This window comes from Gossypium arboreum, chromosome 10 (assembly GCF_025698485.1).
Source record: "Gossypium arboreum isolate Shixiya-1 chromosome 10, ASM2569848v2, whole genome shotgun sequence".
NCBI classification, from domain to species: Eukaryota; Viridiplantae; Streptophyta; class Magnoliopsida; order Malvales; family Malvaceae; genus Gossypium; species Gossypium arboreum.
In genome coordinates this window covers 123,334,095-123,356,063 of record NC_069079.1, presented here as the reverse complement: position 1 = coordinate 123,356,063, position 21,969 = coordinate 123,334,095, and the positions used below count along the sequence as shown (strand labels likewise).

Genomic DNA, 21,969 nt, shown 5'->3' with positions numbered 1-21,969 from the left:
AAATTTAATCTAGAACACCAATATTTATTGAGTTGAGTAGTGAAAAATGTGATGCTCTTTAACTAGGGTTTCAAGTTTGAATATTATGGATAAAAAATAGTATTGAGAGAATTTTATCTTCCGTTTAAAGATCTAATCTAACTTATCTCTAAATTTAATCAGGTTGAATTTGACTATGCTCTCAAAAAGAAAATTAAATTAAATTAGTATTTGAAGAATTCAAAGTTTTTTGAATTTACTTGTATTTGGGTTGAGTTCGAATTTCTTTTATTTGCACTGATTATTATTATTTTTAACTAATAATAATATGTTTAAAAATAAGTTGTTTATGTCAACTTGAATATAAATTAATACATTTTAACTATACATTTTAAAGGTAAATTACGTCAAAGGTCACTAAATTATTAGAAAGTTTATATTTTAGTTACTCAATTTTAATATGTTACAAAATAGTCATTAAACTATTCGAAAGTTTTCATTTAAGTCATTCAACTTTTCAAAAGTTTTTATTTAAGTCATTTGGGCTGTTAAGTTTATGTTGTTTTTTTTTTTTTTAAAGTTCAACTATCCAGATCCAAGCAACAATTCAAAGATCGATATGGTAGATTAGTACCTATCAACAAGTAAAAGAACATACCTTAAATCCAAGTCAATCTAACAGTTAGTGTTAGAGATTGGAGACAAAAGTTGTTTGGATTTTGATTCATAGATTCATAACGTTCAAAACTGTTTCATGAAAAAAATTGACCTGTAAAAGAAAAGGAGAATGAGAGCTTTCAATTGGTGTAGGTGCTGCAAACAAAGAATACCATACAAGAGCAATTTTAACAACTCAATGACTTAAATAAAAAACTTTTGAATAGTTTAGTGACCATGTTGTAACGTTTTCAAGTTGTGTGACCAAAACATTAACTTAGTAATAGTATAATGACCATGAGTGTAATTTACCATTCTTTTAAATGTTTGAAAAAGCAACAGCTTTTACTAAATAGTTGGGCTTTGACTCATTTTGGGACCTAAGCCCAAACTTTATATTGAAAAATGGGTAAAAACTAATAGGAATCAAACTTTAAAAATGGGCTGCGGAGAAATTATTAAATTTCATTTAGCGGAAGTGTGTAGTAAAATATATATAAGTCGATTGAATTTTAATTCGATTAATATTGATATTGTTGTCAGTGTAGAAAGACGTCGGTTCGACTAAGTTGAAGCGTATTATACTCTTATCTAAGGTTTAGAGAAGGACTACGAGAAATTCTAGATATTATATAAAAAGCAGATATAATAAAAAAATATTATCCCAAACTTTTGTTTTATATATTATATAGATTATTATAATTATATTTAATAAATAATTGAGATGCGATATTTTATATAAAAATTTAGAACCTAAGGTCCAAGGTACCTTCTCATATAGCCATGTGTCTCAACCATTCTCCTTTTTTGTTTTTCATTTTATAGAAATATGGTTAAATATCATTTTAGTCCTTTTACTATGCCTAAAATTAAATTTTAATCTTTAGACCTAAATTTATATAACAATTTAATCCTTGTTTTTTATAATGTTTACTTCAGATTATTACAAAAAATATATTTGTTTACTTCAGATTATTACAAAAAAATATATTTTGGCATAATGAGTTAGAATATATTCTTTCAAAAAATCAAATCAACTATCAAAATTATTAACACCGATAATTATTTAGATTAACTAATGATTTTAATTTTTATTTTTTACTCGTTATAAGATAATAGTAAAATTGTTGTTTCGATTTTTTCCACCATACTCACATTTGATATTTAGTCTTTATATTTTAATTTGGTCATCTACTTTCACAATAGTATTAGTTAGTCCAAATAATTTACATCTTTATATGCGATAGAGAGAGAGAGAGAGAGACTATCAACATGGCAAAGTGGCATGGACCGTATTTTTTCTATAGATTATATAACTATGGTCGAATTTCAAAATTGGTCACTGTACTACACTCAGAATTAAGATTAAATATTTAGATTTCAACTTTTTGACATAATTTGGTACTTCAATTTTTACAATGTGATTGATTAGCTCATATGCTTTATTGTGATTAAAATGATGATGGACTTTTTAAGAGTTGTTATAGCTATTAAAATTATCTATTAAATTCACTATCGTTACAATCTCTTGTTTTGTTACATGATTATCATGTGAGTTTTTTTATTATTATTTCAAAATATCACTCAAGCAAATTTATCAGTGGAATTTAATTGTGTTAACAATTTGACCTAATTTTAAAATTTGAAAATAAATGAACTAAATACTTAAAAATAAAAGCATGAAAACTAAATTCTAAATGTACAAAGAGTACAGAGGCTTGAAACATATTTTAACTTTCAAATTTTACTCTACGATTTTGTAAAAGAAAATTAATCTATCGCCACGGGTGATAGGATCCATCTAATATGCGAGATTTGAGATTTAATATTTATACTTTAATTTCCAACATAACTTAATCTCTATATTTTTATAATGCTATTAATTGGTCTAAAAAGACAATATCATTAAATTTTCAATAAAAATATTACGTGATTATATATAATTTGAATAACCTAAAAGTATTAGAGAGTGACACATTGATTCTCATTTCTTTTAGGCTTGCGTTGCTCTTCTCCTTTTTTTTTTTTTTTTTAACACTTTATAAGACAATGGTCAAATTTCAATTTTGGACCCTAAACTATGCTGAAACTTAAAATTTAATTTATATACTTTAATTTTTGACGTAACTTGGTCCCTTTACTTTTATAATATAGTTAGTCCAAATAGTTAATATTGTTAACCATTTCAATCAAAATACCGACGTTAAATGTTCTCAAGAACACTATTCCAACAAAAATAATTATTTTATCATGACATTTTCGAATGATTATTTTTAAGAAAAAAAAATCCCGATAAGTGTTTTCAATGTTATTTTTATTGTTACATCACTATCAATTGAATATTTTTAAAACTTTCAAAATTTCTCACCATAGAAGGATTTTAATGGTGGTAAGAATTGTACTTGAATTTTAAATCCAAAAATAAAGGATTAAATTCTAAATGTATGAAGTATATAAAGACTTAGAGCATATTTTAAACTTCAAATTTATACTTTATAATTTAACACAAACAAATAATTAACCCAACCCAAACGTAGGTGAGAACCATACTAATTAAAAATAAGGTTAATGTATTAATGAATTTTTTTATATTACAATTTTAGGAGGGATGTAATTAGAGATTCAACTTGGCTTTTGAAATGTCAATTAATAGCTTAAATAAGTTATAATATTTTAATCATTTTATATATTTTATATAAAAATAGAAATATAAATGCATATAATAAGATTTAAACTCAAACATTAAAAATTTTCAACATCTATATTTTATCATTTAACCGAAATCTCATTTGTTATTTATATTGAATGGTGAGCTATTCAAGATATTTTTTAGAATTTACAAATATAAATACAAAATAATTATAGGTATAATTATAACATATTTCCATAAATACAAAGTAGAATCAAATAAATGTAGAAACACAAACAAACAAAAAATTTAGATAAAACCTACTAACAACAATGACAAATTAAAGACCCACACAAACTTAGTGTTGAGGGTAGGGTCAATTTTGGTTTGGTATAATTATTGATTTTCTTTCTTCTATTTTTCAAACCTCTATGACAATTCACTCAATTCTCGATTTTCCCATTTTCTTTTTGTGATTTGGATGTTTAGACTTTATTTTAACTAAATTTACTTTATTTTATGACTTTTTGATATTGTTTAATAATCAATTAGTTTTTATTTCACAAATTTTTCTAATTTTTTAAGTAAATAAAAAAATCAATAATTTTATATATTTTTAAAGTAAATTTATATTATATTTTGAATTTATTTTCACCAATTTAAACATATAATATTTATTTTACATCATAATATTTTATGATATATATATTAAACATCAACAACTTTTCTTGTTTTCTTTCTTCTTTCTTCCTTCCTTTCTTTTTCTTCCTCTTTCCCTATTCCTTTCTCCTTTCACTCCACCCCTACAAAAATGCCACATGTCCTGTTTTCAGTGCCTAACATCTACATCACACAATGTATCCTACTTTAATTTGTAATAAGTGATTGATGTCAACAATTCTTCATTTATATATTTCTTTACCAATTTAAAAATAATCTCTACCCAAAAAAATAGGCATAATGATTTTTTGACCGTCAAACTTAAAAAAAAATCATTTTAGTCCTTTATTTATTTTTTATTTTTTGCCCTTTTTAGTTTTGAACTTGTATTTTTTAGCAAAACACTCCAAAATAGGTAAAAACTTTAACATTTATTAATTTTACTGACGTGACATACACGTCTAAAACGTTAATTAAATGCTTACATATCATTTATATAGCAATCCACATGTATACAATGCCAACAAAGTTAAAAAATACTAACTTTTTCATTCACTTCCGGGTGATTTGACAAAAAAATAAATTTAAAAACTAAAAAAATAAAAAATTAAATGAAAGACTAAAATGATTTTTTCTTTGTAAAATTAGAGGACTAAAAGGGTCATTATGCAAAAAAAAAAAGTTGGTACTTGGTCACATATTAGCTTTAACAAATTAATGTAGAAACTTGAGCAAGGCTATGCACTACCTTGCATTGTAAAATTTGTCATCTATATCTTGCATTCAAAGGTAAAAAGAGGAAAAATGGGTTGTAACTTGTAAGGGTTCTTACCCTTCACTATCCTCCAAATCTTTTATATATTTTACATTATAGTATTCAAAAAAAAATATTGTTTGTCCCCTAAAATGTATATTTGAATTTTTTATACAAATTATTAAAAAAAAATAAGGTTATGTATGTATATATATATTGCTTTGATTTGCCATGTATTGTTTTTATTAGCTTGCAAGAATTGGTCCTTGGAAGTACTCCTTTATAAGTTTGTGATTTTGTGATTTTTTTTCTTTCATGAAAAGATAAATAAAGGTTTAAAATTTAAATTAATTCCATAGATTTTGATTGAAATGTTATTTTAGTATTACTTGATTTTTCTTTAAGATTTTATGATGTAATTGACATCACTTTTTGACTAGTCTATAGAAAAATAAGAAGAAACACAAGTGATTATTATTATTTATTTAAATATTTTATTTTTTAAATAAGGAATTTTGTTATTAATTTTTATTTTTTATTTTAAATATGAATGTTGAAGTTTATGTGGATGCATTTGGGGCTAATCTCTTTGGGTTTTATTAGTATTGAGATAAGAATTTTATTTAAGAGATTCTTTCAAGAATTCGATTTTCAGTTTTGGAATATAATATGAAGTTACTTTTAATAAACTCGACAAATATTGTCGATTGAGTTTTAACTCAATTGATATAAGTAGTGTTGTCAATCTAGGAGGACGTGGGTTCGAGTGCACTGAAGCACATTATCCTCCTATTTATAGATTGAGTCTTAACATGCTACAGTGTCGTTACAATAGCTAATCTCACTGTTACCATTGTTTTCACATTGACCATAAATAAACACACCGCCATCCAAACGAGCCCTAATAAACTGGTTCAGTCTTAAAATAACATTGGAATTAGTCAGATAACTATATAAAAAAACGAATTAGATGCTCAAAATCTCAATACCATTGCTTTAGTGACATAACCAAAGCCTCAATGACACCAAATACTAATGATTTAAATAATCTAAACTAAATTTTGGATTATCATTTAGGTTAGTTAAATGAAGACATATTAGATCATTTGGTTATTTTTAATGAACCATCACATCTGTTAGAGAAAGATATCCGTTAAACAATGATGAAAAATGGTAGAAGACATTAAGTTTACTATTTTGTAAGTATGACCTAATTTATTTTTCATAAAAAATTCGGATTATCAAATATAATATTTTAAATTTAAAAATTTAAATCCAATTTGAAAATTAATAATTGGAAAAATATTTTTTTTCAAACATATTTTTTCCTCTAAATTAATTAGAAAAATCATCATAAATTGTTTTATATGATTAGTGAAAGCTTTTAGATTTAGACATAACGGTCAAAACCTGACCCCACCAATAACGCTCCAGCTTCATCCTCCCCCCGTGGGACCCACACGAAAATTTCTACACCCGGTTCCACCCAATCAAAACCTCGCCCCCCGCGCCCTTAACGAAACAGAATTCAAAAGATTCTCTCAAATGACGAAAATACCCTCAACCTTTTCCCATATTTTCCCCACCCAACGAAGAAAGGAAACGTTCCTTTTGCTCTTGCCATTGGCCGCCTCTCTCTCTTTCTCTCCTTCACTCACTCATTCTCATCATTTTGCTCTGAACGGCCGACATGTTCCGTCACCGTTAAATCCTGAATTTCCGTCCGTTCTTTAACGCCGTTGACTCCGCTACTTTTTGTCAATCTCTTGCTTTTGGCACACTTTCTCTCTTTTTTTTTTTTCACTTTGTCTTTGATAATCCTGTTTAAAACCCTTAAATTTCGGGGAGGTTTTGTATTTTCTTTTTCTTTTTTTTTTTAATTTTCGAATTTTGAATTTTCCTGAGAAAAATAATACCGTATATCACTCATTTAATGGTAAGTAATTTAAATGCAAAGATTTAATCTTTTATTATTTTCCTGATGTTTTAAGGTTAATTCTTTCTTTGCGTTGAATTCATGATTTTATTATCTTGGTTTTAGTTTAAATTTGGTATGTTTTGGGCGTTTTTTTTGACCGTTTGAAGAGAAAGCTGAGTTGGGGGAGGGGATTTTGTGAGTCTCTCTGTTTATTTTCTTTTTCACGTGGGTCTGTTTGGTTCCTGAGAAAGTTAAAGTGGAGTGGAAAATAATGTTTTCACTGATTATTTTCTCATGATCCGTTACAAAATTTATAATCTTTTTCTTCTGATTTTCTTGTAAGTCAATTTCCAACAGATTGATTTCATTTCTATTCTTTATCATTTTTTCACCCATAATTGAATTAAAATTTATTTGGTGATCTTCAGTCTTGATATTCTTCTATTTCATCAGAACTTTCTGAAATTATTTTCATTTTTTATTCCTTCTTAAAGGGGTTTTTGACAGGTTTTTCAGTAGTTGAAAATGGTGAATCAGGGTAATTTGGTCCTTTTGATAAATCTACCTTGAGGGGTTGGTGGTGATTTAGTTAATTTTAGATTGAATCTCAAGCTCAGCTCTGACAGATTATCTGTTTTATAAAAATAGTTTTGTTTGTTTAATGGGAAAAAAAAACCTTTTTGCAAGCTACTGAAAGTTTCAGAAATTATAAAAATAAAGCTTTGTAATAATTAATCAGTACATATCAGTGTATATATGTAGGTATATGTATATATTTTTGCATTTTCTAGTTTTATTAATATATAGGTAAACCTGATTCTTGTAGTTTGATTTCTACAATCCTAGCTCTTTTGCTATAGTTATTGTAACTGTTTGCAGGTTCTCCTTTTCTTTTTAAACCATCTTTTTCTTTTTGCTGTGAATCTTAATTACTAACTTTTGCTTTGTAATTTCTAATTTTAGTTCTTTTAAAATTGCATACCATTGTTCTACATACATATATGCTTTAATAGTTTCTTATATTTAGAGTATCATACCTCATCTAATGTCCGAAATGTGTTGGTTCAAATGTCGAACACATGTACTTCTATAAAAAAATGAAAAGTTCGGATAACATAACATCTATTGATTTTGCTGTCTTGCTTTGCTTTTCCAACTAAATGAATCATAAACCTCAGTTTCATATTCATTGCTTTTCCAGTCCATATTTCTATGTATCAGGTACCTTTTTGTTTCATGATTGGTATCTCAATGTTGCATATGCTTTCATTTTCTTCTATATGATATATAATTCTTATACTGTGAAGTTGATATGAGTTGTATTTTATGTATTTGTTTTCTTAACCAAGATTTATTTCCTTGGTACTTGCTTTATAGATTGTCCCCACTGTCTCTAGTGGTTTTGATGATGTTTTTGTGTGTTTGTTTGATCCCCTTTTTCCTTTTTGATTAACTTTAGGGTTTATGTATTATATCTCCAGGTTAATTGAGGCCCCATTCTTTGGAAGGTTGTGTTATAAAAGGATTTGGATTTTGTATCAGAAATTCTGTGAGATAAAACTGATTGTTCTTGTTGATGATATATAGAGATGAAGAAGCTGTTTTTCTTCAAATCTTCCTCTAGCAGTAGTAATAGCAATGCTGCTGTTCCTTCACCGTCAGCGGACAAGCAAGTTTTCCGGGAAAACACATTGGAAAGTGGGTTGAATGATCAACGCAGTGATAAGGCTGAATACGGTTTTCTTAGTCCTATACGTTTTTTTGGAAAATCTCAAAAGCAAATACCTGATAGCCCTAGCTTTTGTGACAGTCCAGTTCTTCGAAGGAGTCGTTCTTTGACATCAGCAGCCTTTCCTGTTGATGGTCTAGAACAACAAGATTTTCCTTCCTCAAATGATCAAAATAGGTCTCCTAATATTACTTCACACCAGCAGTATGATCAGTCATCACGGTAAGGAATTTGATGTGTTTGTTAATGTATGGAGTATAAAAACTGTTGATCATACCTTGTTCTTTTACCTGTATAAATCTAAAGGTATACCACTCGTGTTCTTGTGGTTTATTCCAGGAGAAGAGCTGTTACTCCTGAGAAAAAGTCTAAGGCTAAACGATGTGAAGTGGCTGCTATTGGTTCTTCGAGGATGCGCCATGATTCATCCGGAAGCTCTTCCTCTTGCTCTAGCAATGTGTCAAGTAAAGTTGTGGACCGCTATATTGATGGAGAACAGCTGCAGGAAAGTAGCAAGTCAAAGAACAGTTCAAAAAGAAATAATCTCGGAAATGGTGGCAGGAGGCTTCCTCCACGAGTTCAGTATACAGCTCCTTCGTCTCCAACAGATAGTGTCAAAGAGAAAAACAAGTTTCATTCATTTAGGGAAGCTAAAGGCACACGTCATCAGTTCTCGTCTAGAGATTGGGTGGAAAATGGATTCGGGCATGAGTCACCCCGGATGATTGCAAAGAATGTGGTTGAAAGGCTTTCTCAGACTCATATCCCGAGATCAAGTTCAAAAGAATTTGATCTTCATATTCCGATCACCACTGAAGATGTATATGGTGGACACTTGAATAGATGCCCCGAGTCCAAATTGGATATGTTGGCCCAAAAAGGTTGTGTAACAGACGAGCCTTATGAAAATGATATTGGATATCATGAGGATTTCTCTGGCTTGGAGAAGCAACATTGTTTCTTTGGGGGATGTTCTGATGGTTTGAACTCTTCCCAAACAGAAGAGGATATAGATATGGAGTTACAAAGAAGATCGAAAGAAGCAGAGGAGAGAGTTTTGCTTCTTTCCGAAGCTCTTGGGCAGGAAACCTTTCTTCGTGATGTTGGGTTTAATGTTTCGTCTCTCATTGAGACCATTAGACACCTATCAGAGGACAAATTAAACCTGGCACTTGAGGTTTCAGAACTTCTACAGTCTAGAATTGTGGAGAGAGTGCATTCTAGGGATGAACTGAGAATGGCAAGGGCAGAATTAGAGTCACAGACAAAAAAAATAGAGACAGAGAAACATGAGATACAATTGGGATTGGAAAAGGAGTTAGATAGAAGGTCAAGTGACTGGTCGTCTAAGCTTGAGAAGCACCGGTTAGAAGAGCAAAGGCTTCGCGAACGAGTTCGGGAGCTAGCGGAGCAAAATGTTTCACTTCAGAGAGAAGTGTCTTCCTTAAATGAAAAGGAAACAGAAAACAAAAGCATGATGACTTCTTCTGCCGAACAACTTAAAGAGTTGACTAGAAGGGTTGAAAAGCTGAATGATGAGAATGAAGTTCTAAGACAAAATCTCTCTCAGTCGCAAGAAAGGCATCAAGCTGCAATTGAAGATATTGATTGCATTAGAAGAAATTTTGAAGAGAAAGATAAGGAGTGCAAGGAGTTGCATAAGTCCATTGCCAAATTATTTCGAACCTGCAAAGAGCAAGAGAAAACAATTGAAGGGTTGCGAGAAGGATATAATCAGGAGATCGAGAAGAAGCATTCCATGGAAAAGAATGAAGTTTGGGTGAAAAATTTGCAAATGGAGCAAATGAGGTTGACTGGTGTAGAATTGGCATTAAGAAGGGAAGTGGAGTCTTGTAGGCATGAAGTTGATTCTCTTCGACATGAGAATATAGATTTACTGAATCGCTTAAAAGGTAATGGCAAAGACGTTGGAGTCTTAACCTTCAAGCTTGACAAGGAAATGCGGAATCGTGTATACTATTTGCAGGATCAAGGACTATCTATGCTTAATGAGAGCACTCATTTGTCTTCCAAGTTAATTGAGTTCATCAAAGGAAAAACCAGTCAGCTTCAAGAAACTCAGCAGGGTTTAGATAGTCAATTTATTGTTGAATCTGATGTAAAGGTGCAATGCTTTAAACGTGGAATTGAAAGCTTAACAAGGAGTTTGCAGACAATTTCCGCTTTGCTGCTGGAGAAATCCAATCCAATTGCCTCAGAGTCTGACTCGGAATCTACGAAACTCAATAACCAATCTTCAGAAGTAAGTTCCTGATAAAGCCAAGGGTTGAAATTAATATATATCGAATCAGAGGTTTCACTGCTCATCACCTGTTTAAGAATGTTTATTCATGAAACTTGGTTCTTATTTTCAAGCATGGTTATTTGTTCTCTTTTAAATTCATACTCACTGCTTTTGTTAAACTTTTTAGGAGATTCTAAGAACGGAGCTTAAATCAGAAACATTGCTGACAAATTTGTTGAGAGAAAAGCTATATTCTAAAGAGCTTGAAGTCGAACAGTTGCAAGCCGAGGTGGCAGCAGGTGTGAGAGGTAATGATATCCTTCGATGTGAATTACAGAATGCAATGGACAACATTTCCTGCCTCACCCACAGATTGAAGGATCTTGAACTGCAGGTAGCATTTGATCCTTATAAGTTTTCTGTATCTGTGCATGAAAATCTTCCTTTGTATATTGCATGTGAGTGAGTAGCAGGTATAAACCAGTAACTATCCAGCTATTCAGGCTTCTTTGGGTTTCTGATATTTAGTTTTTTGCATTTGCTTATGCCATATTTGCACATTTGCAAATCATTTAGGCTTTGCTTGGTTGGGTGGAAAAGTGGAGGGATGGGAGGAGGGAATGAAAAAGTAAAAAGCAAATAAATTTTGAGTGTGCTTGGTAGGGAAGAAAAGTTAGGAAAGATGATCATTTTCCATCCTAATGAGAAAGAGGAGAGAAATGAGAAAGAGGTGTATGTTCAAAATTATGCATTTTCAAATGTTTTCTTTCTTTCCTTTCCTTTTTCAACCCTTCCAAGCAATGGATGGAAAGAAAAAGTAATTTTTCTTTCCACTTTTCTATCTTTCCTACCAAGCACTCCTATGGAAAGACAAATTATGTTTTCCATTCAATTGTCTACCCTTCAATTTTCTTTCCACTCTACCAACCAAAGCTTGCTTATAATTGACAAAAACTAGGGTTGGTAGCTGAAATCTATTTTACTTGGACTTGGGTGCAAGTTTTGGGTATCCCTGTCCAACACGGTTATGTTTATTTTTCCCTAAGCTTCCCATGTATTTGGATAATCCTTGGAGGGCCTAACTCCATACTCATGTCCAAATTATGCCTCTGACACGGGTACTCCAAGAAAAATGAAGAGACTAAGAAACATAGGTTGGATATAAGGGCCTACATGTAGTTGCTTGATGTTTGTGCTACTCCAGTTTCTGTGTTTTCAATATTCTGAAGTTACCATTGAATTGCTGCCTTACCCTTCACAATAAGACACCCTTCTTCATATTTGTCTAATTATTTGGTTTCAATACGAACAGATACTAAAGAAAGATGACAACATAAGCCGTCTCCAGAACGATTTACAAGAATCAATGAAGGAACTATCTATTTTGAGGGGTATACTACCTAAGGTTTCCGAAGAAAGAGACTTGATGTGGGAAGAGGTGAAGCAATATAGTGAGAAGAACATGTTATTAAACTCAGAGATTGAGGTGTTAAAAAAGAAGATAGAAACTTTGGATGAGGATATACTTTTAAAAGAAGGCCAAATTACAATCTTGAAAGACACCTTAAGCAACAACAAAAGTTTTAACCTTCTTGGTAGTCCCGATTTGGCTCGAGAATTCCTCCTGGAATGATCGGCTAAAAAGGTTGGTTTTCAGTTTTATGGGTGGCTGAACATATTGTTCATAGATTTATATAGGTCTTTTTATACTTTTTTGAATTCGTGTTCTTTGAGGCTGTTTTTTTGTTCTTTTCTTTGTTTTTACATTGTTGAAGTTCTTAGGTGAGCAAAGAAGTGAAAAAAGGGGACACATTTTCTTTTGTTATAAAGGTCATACAAATTGTATGTAGTTGGTTTCCATCTCATAAAACCAGATGAAATTTCTATCTTTTTAGTATATGTTTGGAATTTGATTGTTGTGTCATCCTATATGTATAGGCAAATATAGATGCATTTCTTCGTTCAAGCAAAAGATCAAATTGTTAAGGCCTCTTATTAGATTACTGGTTGGACCGACCGGTTTAATTAAAATAATTTTTCATATCTTCGTTTTCTTTATTATAAAGTCATACTAGTTGGTAGTTCATATGGGTCATAAAACCAGAAGAAATTCTAATCAAGTTCATTTTAACTTTTTAATAGATTGTTGTAATATAGGTGCATTTCTCTTTCTTGAGTTCCAAGATGATTTTACCAATTGGTTCAATCTATCTTTATGTGATATTCTACAAAGGAGAAGAATTAAAAGTGTGTAATTTTTTATCTACCGAGGGTAATTCTCTCTCTAAGTTTATAATTTTCTATTTTCTTATAAATCTACGGATATGTTTACTTTTATGTTGTGCGTTGATAGTGGATTATTTTGTTTATATAATCGAGAAAATTTTTATTTAACTTTATGTAATTTGACTACAAAAAATTTAAGATTCTCCCTAAAATTAATGAAATATTTCATTGATTTATGCAATTTTTTATATCTATTTGGATTTAGGTTTGAACCGGTTGTCGAATAATTATAAAGCATGTAAAAAATAATATGCAAAGTATGAGAACTGATTCTTGTAAGGTTTTGAATCACAAAGATATACAAGTGGCTAAACGCCTAGCTATTGATTCCAACGAAAACAATACATGTGTTAAAGGTGTTTGCTATTGAAATGCTAACCCTAAGATCCTTGCATTTCATCTGGTCAAAGAAATTTCTCAATTGATACAATATCTTTGTCCTAAAACATTTGGGAAGATACTTCCTCTACATGATTATTTCTCGATCTGGGATACTCGTATGATGTATAGATTTGAAAAAAGTTTTAATGTTTGGGTATTGAATGATGATGATAATTGGACTAAGTTGTTGAGCATTGAATAGCTGAGGTATTAATAAAATCTAGCACACCTTTGCTCATGCTTCATTGTTATAAGTATAAACTAACAAAATATCATTTTTGTTTGCTTCAAGTTACATTTTAACTATTTATGTTTTAAGTATTACGTTTGTCACTTACCTTATCATTTTGTTACGAAATGATCACTTTATCGTTAAGATTTGTTACCTCCAAAATAGGAGTCTAATGTGACAATTAAAATAAGCTTTAAATACCAAAATGAATGTCCAACCAAGTAAATTAATTAATTTTTAATTAAATAAATTTAATTAATTAAAATTTTAAATTAATTAAAGAGAAATATTAATTTGATTTCCCGAAATAATCAAAATCAATCTAAACCTTATATGCATCAAATTAATCCTTGAACTGAAAAAAAAAAAAAAACCCTTAATCCCTTTTTTCTTTTAATTTCCGTTTTCATTTTGACTAAAAAAACTACCCATTTTTATAACCATCTTTGTTAAATCGAAACAGTAAAAATCAAATCGAGTGCTCCATTAATCGGTTGGATTTTTTATTTAAAATGGAAGAACAAAAGATCAATTTAATGGAAGATCCAAGCATGAATTACAGTCAAAATTGAGTGCAAAAATAACGCAACAAAAGCGACCATTTCGTAACAAAATGATAACATAAGTAACTACTAAAACGTAATATTTTAAATATAAATAACTAAAATATAACCCGAGGCAAACAAAAGTGACTATTTTATTAGTTTACCCTTGCTGCGTTAAATTTTGAAGTATATTTTTCATGTTAAAGAATAATAAAATTTAAAGTTGCAAATTATAAAATGATTAATCATTTTATTTACGATTTTCTACCTTAAATTATATACATTACAAGATAATAGCATGATGAAAAATAGACTTGCAAGACTAGATATTGACAAGGTTTTCATGCATGTTTATTACATAACAGAATCCAAATGATACAGTGACGCGAGAGAGCTGTAAGAACAATCCTTATTAATCAACTAACATGCCTTCCTTTGAGTGTGCATTAGGGAATCAAAGTGGCTTTGACTTACACATATGAATGAAGGTAACAGGCCATCATCTTCGAGAACTATAAGGATGCAGGTCTCCAGAAGTCAAATGGTTTCCGTTGCTGGATGATTAATTATAACAGTATAATGAGATTAACAGGAATTGATCGTTTTTAGGGGAAAAGAACCGACAAACCTTCAAGGTTTTGTCTAGGGATGCCTCTGGAAGCCTCTCTAGTGCAGAGACCACTCCACTGAAGAATTGATGCATGGTGGAAACCCATGGTGTTGAAGAGGGCAAGGCATGGATTGAACCACAGACCTATAGGATGTAGAGGTCAGGGGTTCGATTTCCACCATGGTTGATTCTTCAATGGTATGATTCATGCTTTACAGCAGCTTCAAGAGGCATCCCTGGGCTCTCTTTACAGCCGGAGGACAAAACCTTAAGTGTCCATCGGTTTTTCGACGACACCCAAAAAGGACAATACTAGATCTATTTTATGTTTCAGATAAACAACATGCGATGTCTAAGGTAGCCTTGAAGAAATAGTTAGGAATTAACCTCTGCAATTGGCATCTTTTTCCTCACTGAATCTATCAATGACAAATCGATATCAGCTACGGTGATACCAGTTGATAATAGATCTGAAACAGGAAAAATAAATGAGGATTCTAATGTCACTTAAATTGCCATATGAGCACCGAAGTAATGGAAAGAAATTCAATTAATTACTAAGTTAACATTCTGTTCCTGCAGGAGGAAAGGGACTACTTGTTCCAAATTCAACATATTTTCCAATATGGGTATGAAGATATAACCCTCCAAGACTCCAAATACATGAAGAAACTAAGAACAATTGAATATACCCATATCGGACACATAACCATTTCTGATAATCATACCTGATTTCGTGTAACAAAAGAAATAACCACACAAGAGTTTAATTACCAAAAGGGAAACTCCATCTAACCTGGTAATCGGCCAACTACTGTGCCCCATGGATCAATTATTAGTGTGTCACCGTAGCTTTCTCTTTTCTCGTTGTGCTTTCCAGCTTGAGCGGAAGCAATGACCTAATAATGAATTCTTGGCAGATTGGCTCATCAATGAACTAAATTTATCAATATAGAGAAACAGATTTAAGAAAAAGTACGGTGGAAAAAGGAAATGGATTCCATACGTAACACTGAGTCTCAATTGCGCGAGCACGAAGAAGAATCTCCCAATGTGCCTGACCAGTAACCGGGGTAAAAGCTGAAGGTACCAATATGACCTATAAAACATATTCCATGGAGAAATTTTAATGACATGGAAAACAACCATACTGGAAGGTGAACAATGTGAGGTCTGAACCCACCTGTGCATCATGATTGAACCGCAACTGCTGGTAAATTTCTGGGAATCTCAAATCATAGCAGATCGTCAATCCCAAACGTCCAATAGGACTGTCTACTGCAGCAATATCCTTCCCTAGAAACACGGAAATTTAAGATTAATTAGATATAGCTTAAGAAAGAGCCTTCTCTTGCAAATGCAAATGGCTTGTTCTACTTGCATTGCATGCATTCGTAGTGCAGGAACATGCTATTGTCGTATTTTAAGCAAAATTATTTGTACACCCTTTTGGCTGTTTTACAAGACATCACAAGACAAATCGATTGAATCAGTTATACACTCAAGCCGTAGCAAGAATTACAGAATAAAAAATCAGACCAGATCAATAGTGTAAAACAATGTGAGACGATCACCTGGTTCAGTAAAGCTGCTTTCCCTGTATGTTGATCCTCCAGGAACATCCACATCAAACCTTCCAATGTATCGAAAGGATTACGTCAATAAACCCGGATTAACAAGATAACAGGAGAAATATTTCATATCAAATTAAAGAAAGCCTACTTAATAAGATATGCATGCAGACTACATCACTCTGAAACAATGTCAAACACGTTAGTTACATTTCAATAGCCAACAGGAGAAATATTTCATATCCAATTAAAGAAAGCCTACTTAATAAGATATGCATGCAGACCACGTCAGTCTGAAACAATGTCAAACACGTTATTTTCATTTCAATAGCCAATGAATCACGGAAGCCTTTTCTAACTCGGTAAATTTTCTAAGTCAACCAGTTTAAAATAAAGAAAAATAACATTATAACTCAGAAATTTAAGCATCTTACAAGTGTATCTTACTGTAAGTGCTTCTAATGTTGCCAGCATCATCAACTATAACATGCGTGTTTCGCAAGTGTGCATCATGTCCTTTCTCTTGGAAACCTCCAAGGGACAACCAAATGCTATATTCTCTGCATTCATAAAATCCATCTAAAGGTCAATCTCAATAACTCAAACATGTTCATTACATGCAGATACCGATACCATAACCCAATCAAAGTCATTAGATGAAATTAAAAGAAGTGAAGAGGGATCCCATTGGCAACAACGATTCATTGATTCTTTTTTTTTTCATACTCTCAAGAAGCAATAACATTAATCTAAACTGTAATCAGTAAGCAAACAGTGACAAACTGCTAAACACTATGAACTGTTACTCAAACTCGGGTAATAGTGTTGTATACAAGAATATGTCTTAATTCCTATATAGCTCTAGTACTTCAAGAAAAATAAAGAACGAGCAACATAACTAACATTACTTGGACTTTTCATTATTCGAAAAGTTCATGTGTTCTACACATATCCAAACATAAGTACAAAGGTGTGATTCTCCATGTATATATATATTGTTTTCAGAAAAATGAGTAAACTTATATTGGTCATATACCCGTATCCAAACCTCACCCGAATCCGAGTAACATAAGCTAAAAAAATAAAATAAAATAACGGTATATACAATGAAACAAACCAAGGAAAATAAGAACAATCAAAATTAGCACCTTGCTAAAGAGCAGTATTTTTGCATAATTGGTCCATCTAAAGCTTCCGCAACCAAAAGACTATCCTCAGACTTGGGACCCAAAAAGGAGAAACTTTCAGGGAAACAAATCATTTTTGCCCCAGCTGAAGCTGCTTCCTTCAAAATTAAACAAACCCAACAATATTATATATTTAAACATCAATACCTATACTAATTTACATATTTTGCTTCTTTAAAGGTGAATATAAACTATAAAGTAAAATGTAATTATCAATAACTAAATTAATGCTTTTGATAAAAATGAGCAAATTAATACTAATTTCTTTAAAATTTTAATTAAATCCCTAATTTCTTAAAATGGGCGAATAACTATTCAACCGTGATTATCAAATGTCCTTTTTTTCAAAAAATTCTTGAATTCAACTCCCTTTCTTTTTCGGGGTTGATCAACGAAGAAAATTATAAATTTTCATCATCAAATTCAAATTAAATAATGCTAAAAACGAAGGTATTGTTTTTACTTTGACGAGGCGAGAACAAGTGGAGAAATTGGAGGAGAGATCGTTGACGGAGGTCATCTGAACCGCGGCTACTCGGATTGAGTTGAGTGCTGCCATGGCCGAGTCGGCGCTTGACCGGACCGTTGAAAAGTTAGAGTACGAGTTGACGTGGCTTGATCTGAGCGCACGAGGAAGACGAGCGCCGTTGAGACAGAAATGGAAACAGCAATTTAACATAGAACTTTTTTTTGTGGATACGATAATTATTATCAAAACTTAAAAAGGTTTTGTCAATAGTAAAAGTTGCGGTTGGAGCTGTTCATGCCGGGTCGGATCGGGTCGGGCCGATCCATCTACCCACATTAAGTATTATTGTTTAAAAATAAATAAAATATTAAATATGTATTTTTATATTAGTATTTTAAATATTTTATACTTAAATTTAAATTAAAAATTATTTTTTATTATTTAAATTGAATTCGAATTGAGTTGAGACATAAAAATATTTATCCAAGCTAGACTTAAGTTAAGTCGAGTTTATCGAGCCAGACGGGTTACCCAACTCATGAACAGGTCTAGTTGTGGTTTTAGTCTTTATGTTAAATTATGTGTAAGTTGTGAAGTTACTCTCTATATTTTAATTTGATCGTTTTCAATTTTTGTACTTTTCAAATTTTAATATTTTCGTTCTGGTCAAATGGTAGTTATTAAATTCATTAAGTTAAGTCATGCTATTTTCAAATTTTGATACGGCAAACATATTATTCATATGTAATATTATGTCAGCTTGCTATTTCCACGTATTACTTTAAAATATTGTCAATCGGTTCAACTATTGTCGTTTGTAGTAATACTAAAATTTTGAAATCTGAAAAATACAAGAACTAAAAATGATCCAATTGAAAAACATTGATTAAATCTACAACTTTATGCATATTAACATCTTAAAATTTTAATTATTACACTATAATATTATAGATTAATATAAATTTTATGTTTTATAAATTAAATAATATATAAAAATATTATGATATAATATAGGATAATTATTTCATACATTATTTGTGGAGTTTTTAGACTCAACAAATAGATTGAGCATGTAACCAATGTCACGTTTATTTATATATTTATTTATTTATTTTACTATACCCCTACAATACGTTTATTATATAATTTCTTATAAAATATTATAAATATAAAAATAAGCGGGTAAAATAAAGCTTAAGCTTTAAAATTTCAAGCCTAGACTTATTTTTAAACTTAATGTTTTGTCTAAACCAATAAGATAAAACCAAATAGGGTAAGTTAAAAGTATTCCATGTTTGATTAAAGGTTAAAATATATTATTAGCCCTCATACTTCCTATAAATTAAGGATTTAGTTCTTATACTTTATTTTTAATAATTTAGTTTCTCTATTTTTAGATTTCAAAATTCAAGTCCTATTATTAATCTTGTAAAATTTATTGGTGTGACATTTTAGAATTAAAAAAGTTAATATTCACTTAGTAGCAATGTAACTAAAAATAATATTGTAATGAATTTGAATTAAAAAAAAATCTCAGTGTTAACAGTTTAACTTGAACTTTGAGATTTGAAAAGTTGAAGGACTAAATTTTATATATAAAAGTATTGAAACTAAATTCCAAATATATGAAGAGTATAAAGACTTATGACATAGTTTAACCATTGATTAAATCATTAATATTCAAAGTTAAGGAGGGTTAGTTACTGTTTTTGATAAAAATATTGATTATAAAATTGACTATAAAAAACAAATAATAATTAGGAACAAAATGATGAAAACCAGTAAATAAGAGCTTTTCAAAAGAAAGTGGAAAGATGATTGAGGATAAAAGGGCAAAGGATTTAGTACTTATTATCATTAATCACTAAGTGATAGAAGATACATTAATAAGGTAATTAGATATTAGTGATTTTGGTGATAAATGGTTTTAATGATAAGATTTGCTAATTGTATGGTAATTTGAGTATAAAATTGTAAGGCAACAAAATATATATAGTAATTTGGTAAAGTAATTTAGTCCTATTCATGGGTTGGATTATTTGTCAAAGTTTAAAGGTTCGCTTGAAATTTAGGAAGGTTTGAGTAAAAATAGTAAGCCCAAAAAATAGACTTGGGCAAAAAAATTAGACTCGTTTAAAATCGGGCTCGGGCTTAAACATTCAAACCTCGAGCCCAGCCTAACTTGTTTTTAAGTTTATAATACTTTATATTATATTATTTTTATATATTATGTAATTTAGAACATATTTAAAAAATAAACCTATACTAAATATATAATACTACTCTAATGTAAACATTAAAATAATGTTAAGATGATTATATAAAAAAATTCAATAAATAAAAAAATATATAATTGTTAAATATTAAAATTATATAATATAAATATTTAAAAAAATTAAAAAATAATATGGGTGAGCCTAAAATGGGCTTGGATAAATCTTTTGTAAATATAGGCGAGTTTGGGCAAAATTCTAAGCCCATATTTCAGCCTGAGTCGAGCTTAGGTAAGTATAAAGTATTTAAGTACCATGCTTAGGCCTGTCTCGGCCCATAAGCACCTCTAAAGTAAATATAATAATTTGATAATTGGTCTAGGTGATAATAGATGTACTCATGGGTCGGGTTAGGCCGGACCTAAGCATGATATTAACATATTTTATATTTGTCTAAGTTCGATCCATATTTTAAATGGGCCTAATTTTTTTGTCCTAACTCATTGGGCCTAATATTTTTACCCAAATCCTCTTAAATTTCAGACAAACCTTCGAACTTAAATAAGTAACCTAATCCATAAACAAGTCTAAGTGGTATTGAAGGTAAAAAAATTAAACAACTTTTAACATTATATATAATTTGATTCATTAAAGTTAGCAAATACAAGTTGGGTATTAAGTTCCAAAATGTCATAATGAGGTTAGGTGATTTAGGATAAACTAATATGATTAAAAGTGAATTCTCCATAATTATTAATCCCTTCACTATGTGCTTTTAAAATGATAATTGGATAATTGTTTCATTGGTGAAATAAAATTAGAGCAAAATGCAATATTAATTACCTAGTTATTAGTAATATTTTTTGTCACTAGTTGATTAATGACCACAGCTTTTAAAATTCACATTTCAACTCTCAACATTTATAAATTATATTAAATTAGTCTTTATTCTAAAAAATACACATTGTGTAATTTGGTCATTTTTATAGATTTTTTTTGTGATATCGAGGGTTAAATTTTAAAAGAATGAAAAAAATGAAAATTGTTATCTTAGATTTTTGGGTGTTTCTATTTATATACATATATTTCAATCAAATTTAGCTAATAAATCTGTTTTTTAGATGAAATGGTCACAAATAAAGCAAAACAAGAGAAAAGATCAAATTACATAACATGTAAATGTAAATGATTAGATTTTTAAAATTAATACTAAATTAATACAATGTATAAATATTGAGGGTTAAAGTTGCTATTATATCAATTTTAAAAGTTATTAGCGTTAGCAAGCTAGTGGCCATAAAAGGCAAGATTGAATAATTAAGTCCTCTAATTTTATAAGAAAAGTTATTTTAGCTTTCTATTTAAATTTTCATCGCTTTTATCTCTTAAACTTGTATGTTTGTCAAATCATCTAAATATGAATGAAAAAAATTAAGGTTTGTTAACTTTATTGACCACATGAGCAAATATTTTCAAATTTTTAAAATACTTTTTTATACCTTTTAATAAATTTTAGTTTTAAATTTTTAAATATTTTTTGAATTTTAAATTTTAAATAATTAAGTAATTGTTGGTTTGGCATCCACATGGTCATTCACGTCAAGCAAAATTAACAAATGTTAATGTTTTCATTTATTTTGGAGTAATTTGACAAACAACATAAATTTAAGAGCTAAAATGACTTTTTATAAAGTTTAAGGGCCAAATGTTAATACTTTGAAAGGCTAAAATGGACCTAAAATTTTTCAAACCTGACTTGGATAAAAAAGCTAAAACCGAGCACGCCCATCCAGTATTAAATTTTTATATAAATTATATATATATATATATATATATATATATATATATATATAATACATCAAATACACTAAAAACATTAAAATAAATGTTTTTCAACAATTTGA

At 29.9% G+C, this 21,969-nt stretch overlaps 2 protein-coding genes across 6 annotated transcripts; one reads left to right on the top strand and one right to left on the bottom strand.

The window, feature by feature from the left end:
- Window positions 1-6,222: 6,222 nt before the first annotated feature.
- Window positions 6,223-12,495, top strand: LOC108483710 (MAR-binding filament-like protein 1-1). 5 transcript variants are annotated; one of them, XM_017787264.2, is made up of 5 exons: window positions 6,223-6,615; window positions 8,079-8,548; window positions 8,666-10,589; window positions 10,759-10,965; window positions 11,884-12,495. In XM_017787264.2, exons 2-5 carry the CDS (start codon window positions 8,187-8,189, stop codon window positions 12,202-12,204), a joined length of 2,814 nt encoding a protein of 937 aa, XP_017642753.1. In that variant the 5' UTR covers window positions 6,223-6,615; window positions 8,079-8,186; the 3' UTR covers window positions 12,205-12,495. The 5 variants fall into 5 exon arrangements, with proteins under 5 accessions (XP_017642753.1, XP_017642756.1, XP_052876098.1 ...); XM_017787267.2 differs by having other exon boundaries at window positions 6,249-6,615; window positions 8,185-8,548; XM_053020138.1 differs by having other exon boundaries at window positions 6,615-6,670.
- Window positions 12,496-14,245: 1,750 nt separating this feature from the next.
- LOC108480836 (deaminated glutathione amidase, chloroplastic/cytosolic) lies at window positions 14,246-18,097 on the bottom strand. The gene is made up of 9 exons (XM_017783958.2): window positions 17,847-18,097; window positions 17,345-17,481; window positions 16,631-16,756; window positions 16,200-16,258; window positions 15,809-15,921; window positions 15,632-15,724; window positions 15,422-15,524; window positions 15,013-15,095; window positions 14,246-14,569 (listed from the first exon to the last, which is right to left on the bottom strand). Exons 1-9 carry the CDS (start codon window positions 18,060-18,062, stop codon window positions 14,528-14,530), a joined length of 972 nt encoding a protein of 323 aa, XP_017639447.1. The 5' UTR covers window positions 18,063-18,097; the 3' UTR covers window positions 14,246-14,527.
- Window positions 18,098-21,969: the final 3,872 nt, after the last annotated feature.